Source organism: Sitophilus oryzae, unplaced genomic scaffold (genome assembly GCF_002938485.1).
Source record: "Sitophilus oryzae breed Bouriz unplaced genomic scaffold, Soryzae_2.0 scaffold_980_pilon_pilon, whole genome shotgun sequence".
Classification (NCBI taxonomy): Eukaryota; Metazoa; Arthropoda; class Insecta; order Coleoptera; family Curculionidae; genus Sitophilus; species Sitophilus oryzae.
Window position 1 is genome coordinate 354,815 of NW_022147617.1, and position 22,182 is coordinate 376,996.

At 32.6% G+C, this 22,182-nt stretch overlaps 1 protein-coding gene across 1 annotated transcript in view; it reads right to left on the minus strand.

Annotated features, from left to right (window-relative positions):
- The window catches only part of LOC115891289, a 44,888-nt gene extending 25,433 nt beyond the window's left edge, over nucleotides 1–19,455 (minus strand). The window contains exons 1-3 of the mRNA XM_030911733.1: nucleotides 19,163–19,455; nucleotides 18,038–18,198; nucleotides 1,483–1,662 (exon numbers count right to left, since the gene is read on the minus strand). Coding sequence (XP_030767593.1) covers nucleotides 1,483–1,662; nucleotides 18,038–18,198; nucleotides 19,163–19,271 — 450 coding nt within the window. The 5' untranslated portion in view covers nucleotides 19,272–19,455. The remainder of the gene's footprint in view (nucleotides 1–1,482; nucleotides 1,663–18,037; nucleotides 18,199–19,162) is intronic.
- Nucleotides 19,456–22,182: the final 2,727 nt, after the last annotated feature.

Here is a 22,182-nt window from a genome sequence, read left to right on the forward strand (position 1 = left end):
AATGTTGCCAACCATGGGCATATTGAGCGCCATGCCGACTAACTAAAATTTAAATTTCCCGCTGAGGATTCAGGTGGTAGCTCCATGGTAGCTTTGCTGTAAATTATTTTTTATAGCAGAGCTACCACCTACCACTAGTTGCCACATTTATTTATTTCCTGATATTGTCATTCGTTTTGACATTTTAGTTTTGATATTACGAGTTTTTGGTTTAAATGAATTGTGTTGTGATATACTTAGGCTGTATTCCGTTGCAAAACCAGGCGAACCAGACCGGTAAACTACGGTAAAGAGCGGTTCCTGAAAAACATCGGTTTGATACGGAACGGTTTGGCTATGCGGTTTGGTAAAATATTGGAAATGTCAAATGTTGAGGTTTTCTAAATTTCAATACTTTTATTATAAAATTTATCTTTTATGCATTTTTGATGTACCTATTCTCTGCTTTTACGTTTGCTTCTTCTTTTCAATGGAGTTTAATATTGAAAAGTACTTTATTAATAAACTGTTAAACTCGTTAGACAGCTCAAGTGAAGATTTGCAGGTCCAATATTAAAACAGATCAATAATAAATAAACAAATCTAATCAATATTTATATTTTTATAGCTTACAAAACATTCACAATTACTTGTTGTCTTGCTTTGTTGATGTTTTCTTTAAATGTTCCTGACTTTAAGAGACAATGGCACAATGATAGGTGAGTTTAAATGGTCCTAAAAAGTCATTCTATTTAGTTAATGAAATTTATTTACCTTTACAGCCTACCTTCATTGCTTTTGGATATAAATACAAAATATTATAACAAATTTTAGAAATTAAATGAGAGTTTCACTCGAACTTCCAATATTTTCTTGATTTCTGTCACATAAATGACATTGATTGACAAACAAAGCCAGAAAAAAACAGCCTTCTCGCGCTGGTTAGTTTGGTGACAGTTATAACCGAATTTTTCAGGAACCGTGTTCCGCAATAAAGAAAACTTTCAGGACACCGATAGAAACGGAACATAAAACACTAACCAAGGTAAGCAACGAAATACACCCTTAGATTAAACATTTTTACTAGCAGACCTTGTAGTTTAACATTGTTCTTTTTAGAATCTCTTAGAGCGAAGTGTATAATGTCTTAGCTGTTGCAAAAACTTATAGCCAGCTTATAGCAACCTTTATGTCCCTTAAGTGCTGTTAAGAAGGTGAGTTTTGTTGATGTAAATAATAACTGTTTGTATATTTATTAAAAATTAATTTATTTTTGTTTTCTAAAATGTTTTGATTAAAAGAAAATATGTAAGAGTGCGCAACGGTGTGCCGGTCAGGCTTAATCACGTGACTAAAAGTTTATTTGGTATGATCATATATAAAAATGATTTCTATATAATATGTGACCTTAATTTTTGTTCTCCGATTTTAAATACAGATCATTAACTATATTTTATTAAGTACAAATGAAATACATTATAAATAAACTCTTAAAATACTTACCTGAGAGTGTCTTTTGAGAACCTGCAATTCTTTCGGGCTGGTACGAGTGCAAATTGCCAAGGTGAGTGTATATTCGAACTGGTGTATAATTAAGTTGAGATAAACCGTTTCTTCCCAATCTATATCTGGATCTCCGATTGGCAATTTCCTACTGTCTTTTCGGAAAACGTCTACCTCAGTCTAAAGAATAATCACAGTGTTATTTTATTATACAAAACATATAGGTAAATGTTATTTCTACACATTGTTTCAAAATTAATATCTAAAATGTTTATTTGTAGTAGGTAAAACTCAACGGTGCGGCGCACAGTGTGACGAAATCTAGAACAGGTGGACATTCATTGGCGTAACTACAGGGGTGCCCGGGTATGCCGCCCCCCCCCCCGGGAATTGCTGGGCACCCCCCCCCAGAGAAATATTGAATTATGACTCTTGGCTACGTATTAATTTTTATTTGCTTGTGATGCAGTACAAATGAGGTTTTTTAGTTTTGTTTAGTTAATATTATCACAGATTATACAGATCGTAAACTTTGTTTTTTCTTTATTGTTTTTCGTGGTTCCAATTTTCGTAATCGGGCACTAATTAGGTTACTAGTTTGCGCACATAGCACGCCCACTTATGGCCTCTAAAATTGTGCACAGCGCCTGACCGACACAGTTATTAGAGAGATATCGGAAAACCGAATAGCGTCATGCAGTATTTACGCGTACCTTATCATGGTTACGATATGCGCGAGTCAATTTTTAACGCAACGCCCGCTAATAACGTTACCGCCTGACGTAATTTGCGGATCAATTACACCAAGCGCTATTTCTAAATAACGTTTAAAAATTGCTTAAATGGGCATGTCAGGTATTTGACAACCGGGGCCGGCCGGCGAGATCTTTTATTTTAGGTTATGTTTGAATTGTTTTGAATTATTACTTTTGTTTTAATAGGTAATTTGATATTTAAGTAGCTTGGATTAGTTTTTATTAAATAAATATGGCCCAAAATATGGATTCCACCTCTTCCAATATTATATATAAATTCGGGTCAGAACGTCCTACGACGTTGTCCGATGCCTAACTTCCACCCTGTGCGATTTTCCCATTGATCTTCGGTCAGATTTTTATCGCTCATCGACCTTCTTATTCCTTCCATCCATGTTTTCTTGGGACGTCCTCTCTTTCGTTTACCAGGTGGTATCCAATGAATGACTTGTTTTGGAATTCTTTCATTGTGCATTCTCTGAACGTGGCCGTACCATATTAATTGTTTTTGTTCTATATCATTTACTATTGTTCCCTCTATTCCCATCTCTTGTCTAATGTCTTCATTTCTGATCTTATCCCTCCGTGAAATTCTCATTGCTATTCTAATCGCGTCCATTTCTGTTGTCTCTAATTTCCTTTTATTCCTTTCAGTGAGTCGCCATGTTTCACATCCATAGAGTAATATGCTTTTAACTAGTGTCTCGTATACATTATATTTCCTGTTTTTTGTAATTTCAGTGCTCCATAGAATGCCATTTATGCATCTGATAACTCTTCGTGCCTGTATTACTCTGTTGTTTATTTCTCTATCGTCCGTTCCATCTCCTGTAAATATCGATCCCAGGTACCTGTAATCTTCACATGCCCTAATTTCCATATTATTGTCTAAAATAAGATTTTCTGTATTAGCTCCAATTGGAAGGTATTTTGTTTTTTCTGTATTTACTGTGAGACCCCATTTAGCATATTCTTCAATTATTTTCCGCACCATATATTCCATGTTATCTATGTCGTTTGCAATTATGGCCTGGTCGTCTGCAAATTGCAAGGTGTATAGGCATATGTCATTTAGTTCTATACCCATTCCGTTACATTTTCTTTTCCATAGATGTAAGGCCTTGGCAATATAAATTTTAAATAGTGTTGGGGATATACTGCAACCCTGTCGGAGCCCTTTAGTGATAGAAATTTCCTCTGAGAGACCGTTGACAATTTTTATTTGTGATTTTCCTCCATGGTAAAGATTTTGTACAGCTTTTATCAGAGCTGCGTTAATTCTTGATTCGTGCAATACTTCCCATAATTTTATTATTGGCACTGTATCATATGCTTTTTGTAGATCGATGAATGTTATATGAACTTCCTGGTTCATTGCAGATTTCTTCTCGATGATCTGTTTCAATGCAAAGATATTATCTGTACATGATCTTCCGCTTCTGAAACCATTCTGCTCTTCTTCTTCGTAGCTGGAGTATTCCTCTTCAATTAAGTTCCTCAGTATCCTTGCATAGAGGCGACTCATAGTGCTGGTGACCGAAATTCCCCTGTAGTTATTGGGATCCTTCCTTGAGCCCTTTTTATATATAGAGGAGATATATGCTTTTTTCCACTGTTCCAGGTACTGGATGACCATTTAAGCACTGGTTAACTATGTTTGTTAACATTCTAAACAGTTTTTTGCTTCCAGATTTTATGAGTTCCGCATATACTCCCTCTGGGCCACATGCTCTTCCATTCTTTAAAGACATTATAGCGGTCTTTATTTTGTTGGTATCCACGTAGTGTATTTCCTCTCCTTCAATGTTTATTTCTGGCTGTGGCGGTTCTTGATACTCAGGTCTGTTCTCTGACAACAATTTGGAATAATATTTCACCCATTCTTTGTTGGTTATTATTTCTATAGGGGCTGACTCCTGTTTTTCAGTTGTTGTTGTTTTTATAAATCTCCATACTTCCGTATTCCTTCTTCCGCCTATATACGTATTAATTTCTTTGCATTTGTCATCCCACACTTTATTCTTTTCTTCTTTACCATTCTCCTCACCTCATTTTTTCTTGTCATTATAAGTGCGCTTGTCTAGTTCAGATTTCGAATTTAGTCATTTCAAATACAGTATCTTTTTTTCCTCTACAAGTTTTTCAAGTTCATCAGTCCACCACAACTTTCTGCTCTTTCGTCTCGTCTTTATTCCTAATGCTTCCTCTGCGGCTCCATGAATACTGTCAATTATATTATTGTATGTTAGGTGAAAAGGCCTTTCCGAATCTTCTATAAGTTTTTCATCAAGCCTGTTCTGATAAAGATATTTGACGCTGTCATGCATTAGACTTTCTAAATTATATCTTACTGTGGTAACTGGCTTCGTTCTTCCTGTTTCCTCTTGATTGTTTTGTTTAATTTGATATGGTGGAAAGAGAATTTTTGATCTTAAAAGGTAATGATCTGGGTGGTGTCCGGTGCCCCTTAGGATTCTTACATCATTAATTTTTATGTTGTTACTTTGTTATGTAATTATATAATCTATTATTGATTTTAGGTCACGTGTTGGTTGAATCCAAGTATATTTATGAATTTGTTTATGTTTAAAGAAACCATTTTCTATTGTGAAGTTGTTATACTCGCATATGTCAATAAGCCTATTGCCGTTGTCATTGATATTTTCTTCTCCGTAAGGGCCTATGGCATAGGCTCTTCCAATATTAAAGAACCTATAAAGAGGTTTAGGTTTACAGCAGATGACGACTTAGCCCTTCTAAGAGAATTTGTTGCTTGTTGCCCTCAACCCACTGGCAGACCTTGAACAATAAAGCACTGGAAATAAGCACTTTAGCACTTTAGTTTTAAAATACCTAGTAAACAAAACAATTTCAAAGTTTTAAATTCAAAGTTAGGTTAAGTTTAAATAGCGGACGCGACACGAACAGAATTCTTTCCGATCCGATAACTATAAATGAAGAGAGTTAATACCACCTCACATAAAGGAAATAACACCTGGCCTTATTAACGTCCGTGCACGCTATTCGGTTTAGCGATATCACTCTATTACGCTGGTTATTGTTATTTTACGCGAGTTTATTTTTGCGCACAGGAAATTTGACTCGTTTGCACATCGTCATAAAAAACAATTTTCGTATCACGAATTAGGGATAAGATTTTTATCTGTATACATATAGTATACTTAATCTGTGATATAATTTTGTTGTGTTCAAAAAATGTGTTAATTTTTATTTTTTTAAAAAGTTTGTAGGTATTTATGTAATCTACGGGAACACGGTGTGATAACCAAGTCTATGAAATTTATTGATAGAGAAATTCATGAAAACGTTTTATTTAAAAAATATGTCAACAAAAACTACATGATATAGCCAGAAATGTGATAAGGGAGAGAAGAGATTCGAAATAGGTATTTTGTATAGAAAAAATTTCACGTTAGAGCAAGGAGAAAGAAAATCTTTTTTGACTAATTTCACTTAGTTAGCCATGGAAACAAGTTCAATCGCCGTTGCTCTCAGAAATGTGAAACGGTCATATCCAAACTTTGTAAATTATAATAAACAAAAATTGTAAATATTAATTTTTCAAAAAATGAAGAAAAGCGTGTAGGATTATTGCTTCAACTTTTCTTGTTTTGATGATACGTTGACCGGTGAACGTTACTTACGTTTTTTAAAGAACGGTTTTCAAGACATGTTAGAAAAGTTGAATTTAGATACTCGCTCATTAATAGAGCGGTTCCAACATGACTCTCATTATGACACTCCCCCTCCACAATGAAAGAAATGTTAAGAATTATTTATATCATAATTATGTAGACTCAGGGATAGAAAGAGGTGGACCAATTGCATGGGCCTCCTCGATCACCTGACCTATCCATTTTAGATTTTTTTTAGGCGGTTTGGTTAACAACAAGGTTTACAAAAAAACTTATGAATAATTAAGAGAGGCACTCGAAGAGGCGGAACAGGAGAAGTTTAATTCGACCGGTCGTTCTGTGAGAATAACTAGAGATTCAGTTTTATAAAGATATGCATTTATGCACTCAAAACAATGGTGGATTTTTTCAACATTTTCTAAAATAACTTAAAGTGTATGTAGTGATATTATTTTCTTAAGTTTTAGTTTGTGTAATGTAAATTGTAAAGAGCCGTCTAATAATATATTTTGTCTTTTTATAAGTTATAAATCATAACAAAATAAAAACACCATGCCAACTAAGTGAAATTAGTCAAGAAAGATAAGAATTAGCTATAACTCAGTAATTTATTGAAAAAAAACATATTATAGCTAATATAGCTGAAAGGCTTAAAAAATGGAGCTTTTTATGAAGTCATGACTAACTATGGTTTCCATTTAAAAAAAAACATATGTTTGTGTCATATGTCAAAAATGACAGGCTCTAGAAAAAATCGGAGTACACATACTCATTAGGGATGTGATTATCTATAACTTTTATCTGCAAACTTTTTGTCTACAATAGATTATAATGGAATTACAGACAATTTTTAAAATATCCGAAATTTGTTTTTTTCGAAAGATCTAGAAAGCCATGAACTTTTTCAAAAATCTGAAAGGCGCATATTTATGACCCCACAAAACTTCAATTCTTTCCCCATTTAACCGACTCTCTATCTCCAGTAGCCAGTAGTAGATACCCATAGAGAACATCATAGGAAACTCACCTTGTATACAGGGTTGTTCACCACATACGACACGGAGTATTGTAGCTAAACGATGAGATTTTTACAAATTGTAAGTTTTGGGTTCGATGAAGGACTATTAGAGGTACAATTTAAAAATAATTTTACAAGATACAGAGTGTCCCAAATAAGTAAAAAATATCAAAGTTGTATTTTTTTAAATGGAACACCCTGTATATTATTACACTTTTAGTTTCTACGATTAAAATAAAGGTAAATTTTATTAAGATTGATTATACTTAAACCTTACCGTTTTGAAATATTTTCAATTTTGTGAAATTGCAGTAAAATTTTAAGGCTTCATTTCTCCAAGGGTATCAAAGATTTTAATACTAAATATTTACTGAAGTTTATTTACTGATCAGTTATTGTGTTGCAATAATAAAAATAATACTACCTTATACAGAGTGTCTAAAAATTTATTTTAAATAATTATTAGCTTCAAACGGCAATAACTTCTTTAATTTAAATGGAACACCCTGTATATTTTACGAGAGTCAGATGCACAATTTAATTGTCTATCAAATTATATTACACCATTTTTTACCTATCTCTTTAAGTTTCCGTAGAAAATGCATTTCCTTGTAATTTAGAACTTATTTATCAATATACCCATGGACTATTGACATTTTAGATTATTTTTAAAGATGTACCAAATTTTTAAAGAGTACAGATACTAATATTATCGATATAATTCGTATATTATTTCATTAAAAAATAAAAAAAAACTGTTTAAATATTTGTTAAAGAGGACCAATTAATATGATTCCAGTATTCAAACTACATTAACTGACTGTTTGCGTTGATTAATAATAATTGCTCCAAATACTAAAAAACTGAATTTTGTATGGGCATTAGACAGTGCGATAAAAAGTAACACCTTAAAAATGATACATCATTTTTTAATAAATGCTTATTTATAACAACAGAGACTTTAATTTGATAACTTATTATTATATTGATTTCTGACTCAAATCCACATTTATTTATAATAATTTATTAACGAACACAATTAAGTATGTAATCAATTAGTATATGGGCGGAAATAATGGTGTTATATTTAATTAATGGAATACTCTTTTATAAAGATTTAAATAGTTTTCTTTTTGCATACAAATGGGCTAGTAATATTATCGTTTTGCTAAAAGTCTGTACATTTTGTACATTTGTTGCTTTAAAAACAATCTAAAATGTCAATATTCCATGGATATATTGATTAATCAGGTCTAAATTATAAGAAAATGCATTTTCTACGAAAACTTGAAGGGATAGGTAAAAAATGGTATAATACAATTTGATAGACAATTTAATTGTGCATCTGATTCTCCTAAAATATACAGGGCATTCTATTTAAATTAAAGAAGTTATTGCCGTTTGAAGCTAATAATTATTTAAAATAAATTTTTAGACACTCTGTATAAGGTAGTATTATTTTTATTATTGCAACACAATAACTGATTAATAAATAAACTTCATTAAATATTTAGTATTAAAAACATTGATACCCTTTTGAGAAATGAAGCTTTAAAATTTTTACTGCAATTTCACAAAATTGAAAATATTTCAAAAACGGTAAGGTTTAAGTATAATAAACCTTAATCAAATTTACCTTTATTTTAATCGTAGAAACTAAAAATGTAATAATATACAGGGTGTTCCATTTAAAAAACACAACTTTGATATTTTTTACTTATTTGGGACACTCTGTATCTTGTAAAATTATTTTTAAATTGTACCTCTAATAGTCCTTCAACGAACCCCAAACTTACAATTTGTAAAAATCTCATCGTTTAGCTACAATACTCCGTGTCGTATGTGGTGAACAACCCTGTATATATATATCTACCAATACTGAGAATTTTAATTTATTATGGGAGTCTCAGTGACCTTTTTTGGAAGGGATGCGACGCATCACCCGCATCATTGGAAGTCGCAACTTAAAGCTAATCTTATTTAGCTTTTAATTTAAGCCTTAAGATTTATTTTTAAGTCGCACAATTTTACTTTCAATCTAATATAAATGACATTGCCAAAGATTTAAATTTCTTTAAAAAAAATGTTTGTGGTTGGTTATAAAGCAATTTATATCCTTAAAATAAGCATATACATTAAGATTAAAACAACTCTTGTGTTTAAAGAAAGAAAGAGAGAAGCGGATAAGAAAAACAAAAATTTAAATGCTTTATCACACAGACCATAAATTTTTAGTGCCACACTAAAGTAATAAATTTTATATAATTTCTAAATAAGAAAGTATTTATTAAGGATTATGTTTTAATCCGCTTGTGTGTCTCTTATTTTATATGTAAATATTATAAAAGTTTGTTTTCTTTTTTCGCAAGTAGATGGCGGGTTGGGACAGTTATTCTACTTAAATTTATGTATACGCGTCCCATCCCTTCAAAATATTATATATATATATATATATATATATATATATATATATATATATATATATATATATATATATATATATATATATATATATATATATATATATATATATATATATATATATATATATATATATATATATATATATATATAATAAACGGGATTTGGTTTAAGTATTTAATACTCATTTCCAACTACAGCCTATTGCTGCCTTCCCGTTACCCTACGCCACACATCTCGATTTAGAGCGTCATCAGCTTCTAGGTTACGAGCTTCCATTGCTTCCGTAACCGTTCCGTTCCAGGATTTTCTAGGTCTACCTCTCTTTCTTCTGCCCTGGGGAGCCCATTGAAAAACTCTTTTTGGCCACCTGTTCTCCGGCATACGCAGAACATGTCCAAACCATTTTAAGCTAGATTTTTCGATTCGATCCAGTACTGTCTCCTCCGATGCATTCATGATACGCCTGACCTCGATGTTTGTCTTTCTTTCCATCCTAGATATACCTGCACTTCTTCTAAGGTAGTCCATTTCAACAACTTGGATTTTGCGCTTCGCGTCTGCACTCAGAGTCCATAGCTCTGAACCACAGCAAAGAACTGACTCCACCAATGTTCTTTTTTCACCAGAGGCTGTTAAGACATCCAATAACTTGTTTGTTCTTCTGAATTCGGGTTTGTATTTCTTCTTTGCCCAAACCCTCGTTGTTGATAGTAGCACCCAGGTATTTAAATTTGTCTACTTGTTGAATCTGGACGTTATCATTAATGAAGACTTCAAAACGAGCGTTGGAATTGACAGCTAAGTATTCGGTCTTCTTTAGATTAACCTGAAGTCCCCATTTGTTGTATTCTTGATAAAGCCTCTTAGTCATGAACTCTAGATCGTATGAGTCCTGCGCAATCACGACCTGATCGTCTGCAAAGCCCAGGGTAAATAGTGTGTTGTCCCCAATGGGTATTCCCATACCTTGACATTTCGTCTTCCATTCCCTAAGGGCTACTTCGACGTAAGCGTTGAAGATCAGAGGAGATAAGCTGCATCCTTGTCGCAACCCTTTTGTGGTGTTAATTGGATTAGATAGCCTGTGTCCTATCTTAACGTACGATCCTATCTTAACGTACGATTCATTTTCTTTATATAGCTCTTTTATTATCTTAAGCAAAGGTCTATCTACTTCTAAGATATTCAAGACTTCCCATATCTTGCTGCGGGGAATAGAGTCGTACGCTTTCTCCAAATCAATAAATGCTAGATGGACTTCTTGATCTACTGCTATCTTTTTTTCCATCACCTGCTGCAGGACAAAAAGGTTATCTGCGCAAGATTTCCCCGGTGTGAATCCGCTTTGGTCTTCCGAGATTTTGTCACCAATATTGTCCCTGAGCCTACCCTATAGCACCTTTCCAAAAAGTCTGCTGACCGAACTGTTAATGCTTAGGCCTCTATAACAAGTGGGGTCGTTACGATTTCCCTTTTTAAAGATGGACACTATGTGAGCGACGAATATAGTTTTCTAAAAAAAATCTTCAAAGCTATTCGAACTGAGCACCTCTTTGTTGAATACACAATAAACATCTTTTGCGTACAGAGTTACAGAGATTTGTTATAGATGAACTGGTGTAATAAAGTCCAAAAGCTGGCCTAGTAGCCTTCTGCAATTCTTCTCTCGTCCCAATGGTTCTTCTCTTATATACAATGTCTTTTAAATTCCCCCATAAAAAGTCGAAAGGAGTTAAATCACAGGACCTTGTCTGGCTAAGATATGGGGCCCCTTGTTCCAATCCAATTCTCCATTTAATAGTTCATTTTTGTAACCCTGGCGTTTTAATTGTAATTGGTAATACTAATTAGAATGTTGATTTACCTTTTCAAAACTCTTTAATTATGCAGATAAATAATAATATAAAATATTAAATTTTGAATTGTGATAAAAAATAATTAGGCATCTAGGTCAGGGCACAAAATCAAGGCCCTCTTCGATACAAAGTTAAAAAACCTAATATTTCTCTCATTCTTAGAAATAAATGCCCATAACTTTATATGGTTAGAAAGGGTTAAACGCCAGCGTTTTTTTAAGTTCATAGCCAACTATGATTTCCATTTGAAAAAAATATATTCTTTATTATTTCTGACAAAAAGAGCAAGTGTATAAAAAAGTGACTACGCCACTGGATTGCACTTAAAATAGTGCCTTAAGAAGGTTTTTGCAGAATTTTATTATTACGCGAAATAAAAAAGTTACGGGCAATTTTCCAAATAGTAAAAAATTCAAAAAGACCCCGTATCTCAGTTGACAGTGAAAATGTCAACAGGCGGTTTACGCCATTAAACGTGTTTCAGAAATCGAGCCCATGACATCTATGTCGGTTTTGCTCTATCTAGTCAGGAAATAAAAACAGTTTTCTCTGTTAAAACAGACCAATTTCGACCAGCCTGTACAGGGTGGGTCAAATTCGACGCTTTTAAATGGAAACACCCTTTTCTATAGGAGATAGACGAAAACTAATATCGGTGTCGGAGCTCAATTTTCATCAAAAACATGATGGTGAAAACCGCATATCGATATCTGTTACCGTTTCGGAGTTACGGGGTATTTTTCAAAAATGTGCATTTTTAACAAATAGCTGTAACTTTTTTGCTATGGAAAATTTTGTATTTCTATGAAAACATTTCCAAAGCACCTTTTTACGTAGAATTTAATGGTTTAAGTATAATTTTTTTTAAATTAATAATTTAAGAGTTATCAACAGAAAAATTGATTTTTTATTTGGGACACCCTTTATATTTTTAATTAAATGAAATGAATTTAAAATTACCTTTCCAAAAATATAGCACACTTGATATTTTGTTATAATCCCCTTCGAAATACAGAATTTTTAAAAGTTCGCCACTTTTAACTAGTAGGCTTTGGACCATAGATCTTTGGACCCCTTATTGATGATATGCCCCTAATGGAACTCGAAAAAAATTTTTCCAGCAAGACAACGCACCGCCTCTGAACGCTGAAGTTATCAGCAAATTTTTGCAGGCAATTTCAAGAATAATTGGATAGCTAACCAAGATCCCAGCCGTTGGCCGTCGAGGCCGCCTGACTTAGTACCCATGGATCTAATCCTATGGATATATTTGCGGAAGAATAAAGGTTCCTTATTCTTCCGTATTATCTAGGCAATAATTAAAAATACTTAGCAGTTATGAGAGGGTATCTTTCGCCTCCATTCAGTTAATGAATTCCGCGAGAAATGTTCAAAAACTGCCCCATCTGTCCATAACAGAAGACGGTCGATATGTCGAACACCTGTAGCAAAATCTCAGGCCTTGGTTTGCTATTTGTTTTTATTGTTATTAGACATAGTTTAAATGTGTTGTTGTTGGTTAAATATATTTTAAATTGTTATAAAATTCTGCATCTCTCATAGCAAATATTATTTTCGTTTTAATTGATGCTCAATGCTCACAGCTAGAATTTTTTTGCATTACAGCCGGTGCCGTTCAAAGCCTACTTATTTAAAGCGGGCGAATTTTTATATACTCTATATCTCGAAGAGGAATCGAGCAAAATATCAAGTGTGTTATATTTTTGGAAAGGCAATTTTAAATTATTTTTAATAAATTAAAAATATACAGGGTGTCCCATATAAAAAATAAAATTTTCTGTTGATAGTTCTTATATTATTAATTTTAAAAAAATTATACTAAAACCATTAAATTCTACGTGAAAAGGTGCTTTGGAAATGTTTTCATAAAAATACAAAATTTTCCATAGCAAAAAAGTTATAGCGATTTGTTAAATATGCATATTTTTGAAAAACACCCCGTAACTCCGAAACGGTAACAGATATCGATATGTGGTTTTCACCATTATGTTTTTGACAAAAATTTAGCTCCAGACACCGATATTAGTTTTTGTCTATCTCCTATAGAAAAGGGTGTTTCCATTTAAAAGCGTCGAATTTGACCCACCCTGTACATATATTAAATAGAGATATTATTTCCATCCCCTTGTATTGACACGACGGTACGCCACTGGTAGTTATAATAAAGATCACTGGTCGCTATGTAAAAATTTATAGAATACATAAGGATGACGACTAAGGATGAACATCTCTCATCCTATAGAAAAACTAATAGTAAGTATATAATTTTAAAAAATATATTATACAATGGCGATGTACGAAAATTACTAAATAATTATTCTGATTCTAAATTCTCAAAATTGGTACTGGACTTATTTGGATCTACGAAAGGAATGTATGTTTCACACTGCTACTAAGCAAAATTTTTAGAAATAATCTAAAAATATATTCCCATACACCCACCATCCCAGTTGTATAAAATATAACTATCTACTAAACTTAAAAATAATATTATACAAAAAAGTATTGGAATGAAAATCTCAAGTAGTATAAGCACAATAAGGAGCTGTTTTCAAGCATCTTGTCACCTTGTTGCGAATATTTATAGTTATTAATAATACAAGTTCGATACGAATATCATAATGAAACGCGTGTAACGTTAAGTCACAAGGCGTTAGCCAAGTGGCTTAGTTTCACATGTTTCATTAAAAAGTTCGTATCGAATGTGTATCATTCAAAATTTAATCTACGACGCGACACGAGGGACGATCCAAAGAGATTTGATTTAATTTAAAATATCAGAGATATCCTCATAAAATTTAAAATTCAAAATTATCAGGTGCCCATATTAGTCGACGTCGGTCGTGGTAACCGTGCTTGTTGATTGTGTCCATTTTGACTTTGACAACTCAATTATTGATATTCAATTTTATGTTAAACGTTCAGTTTTAGCAAAAAGCAAAAAATAATATTAATATGGGTGATTCTGATTCTGAAAGTGTCCCTTCGGATATTGTAGGTATTGCGGAAAACGTTGTCGATTCCCTATTTCCCGAAAAAGGCACAAAGACAAGACAAACGTACGAGCAAGCCTATGTAAAACTTGAAAATTGGTGTAAAGGGAAAGGAATCAAGAATAGTAGTAACGAAAAGGTTCTCCTGGCATTCCTAAGTCTTCCAAATCCACAACAATACACTGGACATTGTTTCCGTAGATCGTCTGCGTCGTTTGCTTGCAGATTCAGGAGTGGATTTATTAACTGTTAAAAGATGGTGGTTGGCACTCTAACACAGTGGCAGAGAGCTATACATATAGAAGATTCCAAAGAAAATAAGAAAAAAGTGTCATGTAATATTTTGGGTAACGTTTCTGGCAATGATGGATCCTCAACAAGTTCAAGCACTCAGGAAATAAATTAACTTTTTAAAAATTCAACTCACCTGTCATTGTCTGGAATTAATTTAACAAATTGCACTGATATTATAATTAATGTTTACAATAAATAAACGTATTTAGGTGCCTTTTTTTGCTTGTTTCTTATTTTAAAATTTTCCTGTTATTATGAATTCATAATCATCATAATAGCACTAGTGCTATTATGAAAGCCATAATGACATCCAAATGACAATGTTAAATGTGTCATAATTTGACATTGTCGTAGACTAAGATAATTAAATATTTTTTAACTTAATATCTTAATAGAGTTTTCAATTTGTATATGTTGCAGGCGCATAGACTAATCCGGATTTTTGCAGAAAAGCTAGGCATATAATAAAACGCCGGCTTTTTAAACAAAAGGAGGAATTTTACAAAAAGCCTATCTATTTTCAGTCACTTTGCAAAAAGCATAATCAGAATTAGGCATATTAAACAATGACGATATTTCCTGTACACTTCTGCAAAAAGACTGCCTGTTTTCAGTCCTTTTACAAAATGCCAAATCGAGGCCAGGCAGATTAAAAAATGATCAAAATTTACTCATCTAGGAGCATAAGCACATATTGAATAATTTACGCTTTAATAAAAATACCCCAATTTCGTCTAAACAAAATGTTATTTTGTTTAGACGAAAACAACTTGAACCTTGAATCCTATTTCTTAAATTATAATTTTAAATACTCTCGTTTAATTATTATACTCTCCAATTTGATTCTGTGTACAGGGCTTCTTTGTGGAACTATGCTTTCTTTTTTGGAACTTTTATTCTTTTAGAAATAAAATGAATTTAGATCTTTATAATAATAGTCCTTAACCATACTCCATTTAACAAAATTATCACTTTTTGTGCCATTATTTTCTAATTTTGAAAGAGAAGTTCAAGAAATGTCGTTGGATAAATTTAAGTTAGTTTTTCTAATCCCGCGTAAAATGTTTTCTGCAATCTAACTAGTCTTCATTAGGCATTTTGCAAAGCGACTGAAATTCACAAGGATGAAACCTTAGGTTCTCAGTGATGCTCTTATGTGCTATGAATACCGGCGTGTTTGTGGGGTTCGCCCTGTGATGCCTTGACAGATACCAGATGAGAAAGGTAACTAAAAGAAATAAATGAACTTTACTTATTTTTACATGTCTGATTTTTACATAATGTTATTAAGACAGAGCTATTATAAAGTTATATTTAATCAGTCAGACAGATTGTAATGACCAAACATCCTCTAAACACAAAAATTATTCAGTCGTGACTATGAGCGCAGGAGAACTGTGCGTCTCCGAATAAAGTATTTAAATATTTCAAAATTACTTACTGCTTTCGATTTAATGTTTTTTCATCTCCATTTAAATAAGATTGGTTGTAAAAGTGAAAAAAATACATACTTATGGAGCCGATCGGCCGACTATTTGATTGCAATTGAGCACGGCTCCGTAAGAATTACATTGGTTACAAATCTACAACTAAATAGTCGTCCGACTAAGAATTGCATGTCATCCCAAGGCTTTATTTTCCTTATTTTCCAACATTTCCTTTTACACTATCCAAACTATTTAAAAACGTAAGTCAGAGAATTCAAGATGTACGGTTTTTCAAATTAATATTTTTTTTAGAAAATTCCACACCTGTAATTTTTAACCAATCAAAACGTGTTTTTTTGATAAATCACCATGGCAACGGATAAATTTTAGTGAAAATTTCACACCTCTACTTTTCAACCAATAACATGCTTTAATGTTGACTAGTTACCATGGGAGCAACTTGAAAAATTTCCGGAAATTTTTCGGCGCCACGAAACTTTAGTGGAAATTTTTGACAGTTGAAAAGGTAAACATAAGATCTACAATCATAATGTGAATGAACTACAATGTCTATATATTGAAATATTACCCATTTGAGTTTTCGCATTTGATGTAACTAATTAAAATATAATAATATTTGTTAATATTATTAACAAATTGAAATTATTTTAAAATGTCATGTTGGATTAATATTTTTTTTCAAATTTAGGTGTGAAATTTTCTTACCGAATACCACGCAAGCTTAAATTATTCCTGGAAATTTTCTTTCGGGCACGAATATTTTAGGAAAATTATCCCTCGTCTTCGACTCGGGATAATTTTCAAAATATTCGTGCCTTCAAAAAAATTTCCGAAAATAATTTAAGCTCTTGTGATATTATAAGTGAAAATTTTTTCCTTGTGGGCACCCAACAGCGAATTATACTGGAAATTTTTTGACGTTTATAATGACAGAATATATTTTTGAGAGTCTGGTTTTTATTTGTTTACATGATAATTTTGATACATTTCAATTACAAAGCTGAGATGAAAGTTTGTAAACTGCTTCCATACGCTTGACTTCGATTTCCTAGTATTCGCGGGTGTCAACTGCTTAATCTCCTGGCGAATATTTTCTTTGCTTTCATGACCGAAGCGAAACATTTTTTTTAAGCCGTGCCGCTTGACAGCTTCAAAACTGAAATAGTTTTTAAGTTTGGGTGTCTCTTAGTTGTCATAGTAACTAAATAATCAATTCGACCAAAAAGCGAAAAACACATTTTAATTATTTGATTTTCAAACACAATTTGGTGTGGAATTTTCTTACCGAATACCACACGAGGTCAAATTAAATCCGGACATTTTTTCTCGCTCATGAATATTTTTAGAAAATTATCCCTCGTCTTCGACTCGGGATAATTTTCAAAATATTCATGGGCTCGAAAAAATTTCCGGAAATAATTTGACCTCTAGTGGTATTACTAGTGAAAATATGCGATAATTGTTTTGAGTAGTTTATAGTCAATAAATTAATTTACTTTAATAATTATTAATTATTACTTTAATAAAAAAGCTCATCTTATTTAGATAGAGAGGCAAAAATGTTCAATCGAAAGCAGTAAGTATTTTTAAAATATTTAAATACTTTACTGGGAAGCGCATAATTCTCCCGCGCTCATAGTCACGGCTAAATAATTTTTTTGTTTAGAGGATGGGTCATTACAATCTGTCTGACTGATTAAATATAACTTTATAATAGGTATCTTAATAACATATGTAAAAATAATACATGTAAAAATAAGTAAATTTTATTTATTTCTTTTACTTACCTTTCTTCAAGGTGTCACAGGGCAAACCCCACAAACACGCCAGTTTTAAAAGCACATGAAAGCACACTACTGAGAGCCTAAGGTTTCATCCTTGTGAAAATAAGTTATGTCTGATCGCTCTATGATCTTGCACTATGAGAAAAAACTGCAGATTCTATGATGAAAATTAAAAAACGCTTATTATTTATTATAGTGTTATAGGAAGAGCTGATGTTTTTGAGAAACACCGAGTATACAAGGTGTCGCTATATGATTATTTTTTTATGTAACCATATTGAGAGAACGTAATCGATCAATATTTACCTCAAACTTTGGCAGGTATCGAGGAGATCCTTTAACGTGTTTTTTTCTCACAAAAAACAGCAAATCATCACAGTCAATTGTTGAATCGTTTTGAAACAGAAAATGTCTCACAAACAAGTCTGTCCAATAAGTTGTGCCTTGCAGCATGACAAATCCAGAATCTACAAAATCAAGATATGTTTATTCAAATCTTTGGCTCAACTTTCGTTTAGCTGAAATCTGTTATATAAAAAATAACTTTATATATGCGTTCTAGAAGGCGTTAGAGAGAGGATTTGGGTTGCTTTGGTTAGCTTTTCTTTGTGGAGGGTGTTAAGCTGTGGTTTTTATATTTTAATAATTAACTGTGATTTTGTAAAAATATTATTAGATTGGTTAACATTTTAGACACTTTTAAATTATTTTTTTTGGTTCAAAAGTGATAAAAAGATAATTTTTTTTGTATTTATGCTTACAAAAATGGAAAATGAAAATCAAGCATGTCCGCAGGAAATTTTTTATTTTCCTGAGTTTGTAAACGCTTCTAAAAGGCAAAAATATATTTATTTTTTATATAACTGGGTTCAGCTATACTAAAGTCTATTAAATTTCCTCAGAAAAAATCAAGCATTTCCGCAGGAAATTTTTTATTTTCCTGAGTTTGTAAACGCTTCTAAAAGGCAAAAATATATTTATTTTTTATATAACTGGTTTCAGCTATTCTAAAGTCTATTAAATTTCCTCAGAAAATAGATACAGTTTATTTCCGCAGGAAAATTTTTATTTTCCTCAATTCGTGAATGCTTCTAAAAGGCAAAAATATATTTATTTTTTGTATAACTGATTTCAGCTATTCTAAAGTCTAATAAATTTCCTTAGAAGATGAAAACAGCTTATTTCCGCAGGAAAAATTTTGTGTTTATATGTTCAGAAAAATATTAAAAATAAAACGCAAAATGTATTTTTTTATAGCAGATTTCAGTTATTCTAAGTGCGAAATTTGGAAATAACGCATTTCCGCAGGAAAATTTCTGTTTTCCGTGGTTCACAGTAGCTTTTTAAAGACAATTTTTTTTTTCTAGTAACTGATTTCAGCTAAACGAAATTTGACCCAAATCTTTTAATATTGCAAGGGATTATATTTACCATCTTTGAGAAGTTGTCGCATTTCTTTAGTCCTTTGAAAATTGATTTCTTCTAAAAGTTGTTCTAATGCTGTTGGTGATTTTAGGGAAGAACTGTTAGCAAATGCCATATTTTGTCAGAGCATTAGCAGTTTTTTACACTAACATACAAAAAAAATTAATTTGTTTGTGAAATATGTTGTCTCTAATCATATTTTCAAACGAAAACTCATTTTTTCTTTGTTGTTATATCGACATTTGATAAAAGTGTGACTAATATGCAAAGGAAATGCATACCTAAGGGGTGAAAATGTGTAGTCGGTCAATATTACAGTCTAGGAATTACAGCGCATACTCAAAAGCGCTCTCTCTGCAAATAGGGCTGTTCGAATAACGCCACCTATCTTTCCGATATGAAAACTGTTTTAGAGAAAACAATGAGAATACAAACATCGATTTAAGAAACTACCAGAGTGGCGTATTGACAACTTCGTATGGAAATGACAAAAAAAAATTATTAGATATAATACTCTGGCAAACGTTAAATAAATGCATGTGATAATATACCGTATGATCGAAAAACAATCAGCGATGGCTATGAAATGAAAGACGATAAAATGGTCTTTTATCGTTGTGTATAAAACAAGATTTTTTTCATAGCGAGTTACGTTTTAAAAAATATTCAGAAATTATTATTTCAAGGAATTTATTACGGGTAGAAAAAATATTGTGCTGGGTTGGCGTTGGTTTCTATGTAATTTGACAAATAAATAAAGCTGTCTCTTTAGTTGTCAGTTTTGAGTCAATATTTTTTAATTCTTTTTCGTGTCGATTGCTGATTGAATTGGAGCCAGAAATGGCTCAAAACGAAATAAGTAAATTACCAACAGGTATTGAGGCTGAGGCGACAAACGCCATATCCAAACTACTTCCATTTAAATCCCGAATAACTTGAATGAAAAGGAATACAAAAATTTTGAAAAATGGAAGCAGTTATAAAACGTGCGAGAAGAAATAAAGTTTTTAACCTATCCTCGCTGTTAAAGTATCATTTAATCTACCCTTGCGGCTAAAGTACTATTTTATCTACTATTTTTGATAGATACAAGGCAATTTTAACAGTTGCTATGGAAAAAAATTATAAGGGGAATATCATCGATGTTCATTTCCAAGCCAGCTGGACGCCTTTTTTTTCGATCATACGGTATTTCTGTAGCGTTTGATAATTCTTTGACTTTTTAATAGTTATTTTCAAAGTTTTAGGCTGTAGAATTTTACAGAAAAAAGTTCCTCAGGGGAACGTTTTGGGGTAGTTTAATTTCTTCTCTTCAGAAAAAAATCCTCTAGGTATTTCGGCATTTGCACTGTAAGAAAATCTACAAAATAAAATAGTTAATTTTTGTTCAACAGTGCTGCGTTAATCCAACGGAGACCAACTTGTCAGCAGTGATTTACTAATAAATAAATTTGCCCATTGGACAAAAAAATGCTTAATGTTTCGGGAAGTATATCTCTTCCCGTCGTCTGAAGCAAAAAAAAACACAACGAACAAAGAAAAAAAATATATATTGTTATGTTTATGTATTGTACCTAATTGTTATAATAATTATCTTTGTTGATTAGGAAATAATATTTTGTTAGATAGGAATACTATTTTAAACAGGTTGGCCGTGTCAGATTGTATTATTCATAATGCATGGTTTTTATGACAGACGCGATAGAATGTTACGGAAGATAAGATATTGTAAGTGAGGCGCCCGGGGATAGTCGGCACCGGACGCTCGCACGAAGCACATGCTTGTGATGTAATCCTGAGTACTACGATGAAATAAAGGAGTTATGAAGGAAATCCAGTGTTTCATTAAATAAATACAAGTTGTACTGTAATAATTCAGAAGTGGGATGGACAGTACAGTTCACTTTGTGTTTTTTTTTTGTTGAAGTCTCTTTTGTCAAACAAAAAAGAGTGAAGTCGGGATAGACCTACTAGAAGTACCACAGGAGTTTAAAAGGTGCCAATATGCCATGATGTGTCTGAATCCATAAGTTAAGTTGCTGGAAAAGAACATAAAAACCATGCATTATGAATAATACAATCTGACACGGCCAACCTGTTTAAAATAGTATTCCTATTTAACAAAATATTATTTCCTAATCAACAAGGATAATTATTATAACAATTAGGTACAATACATAAACATAACAATATATAAACGGGATTTGGTTTAAATATTTAATACTCATTTCCAACTACAGCCTATTGCTGTCTTCCCGTTACCCTACGCCACACATCTCGATTTAGAGCGTCATCAGCTTCTAGGTTACGAGCTTCCATTGCTTCCGTAACCGTTCCGTTCAGGGCCGGATTTCCGCCTAGGCCTGCAAGGCCCGTGCCTAGGGGCCCCATGCAATGAGTGACGCGCAACTTTCATATATAAGCTCCAAATTGGCTATGACATGGGGGGCCCCAAATGTCAAGTGCCTAGGGGCCCTGTATGTCTAAGTCCGTCACTGGTTCCGTTCCAGGATTTTCTAGGTCTACCTCTCTTTCTTCTGCCCTGGGGCCTGGGGAGCCCATTGAAAAGCTTTTTTTGGCCACCTGTTCTCTGGCATACGCAGAACATATCCAAACTACTTTATTTTTTTCGATTCGATCTAGTACTGTTTCCTCCGATGCATTCATGATACGCCTGACCTCGATGTTTGTCTTTTTTTCCATCCTAGATATACCTGCGCTTCTTCTAAGGTAGTCCATTTCAACAACTTGGATTTTGCGCTTCGCGTCTGCAATCAGAGTCCATAGCTCTGAACCATAGCAAAGAACTGACTCCACCAATGTTCTTCCAAATCTCTTTTTAGTTGTTGCAGAGAAGTTTCGGTCCCACCAGAGGCTATTAAGACATCTAATAACTTGTTTGCTCTTCTGAATTCGGGTTTGTATTTCTTCTTTGCCCAAACCCTCGTTGTTGATAGTAGCACCCAGGTATTTAAATTTGTCTACTTATTGAATCTGGACGTTATCATTAATGAAGACTTCAAAAC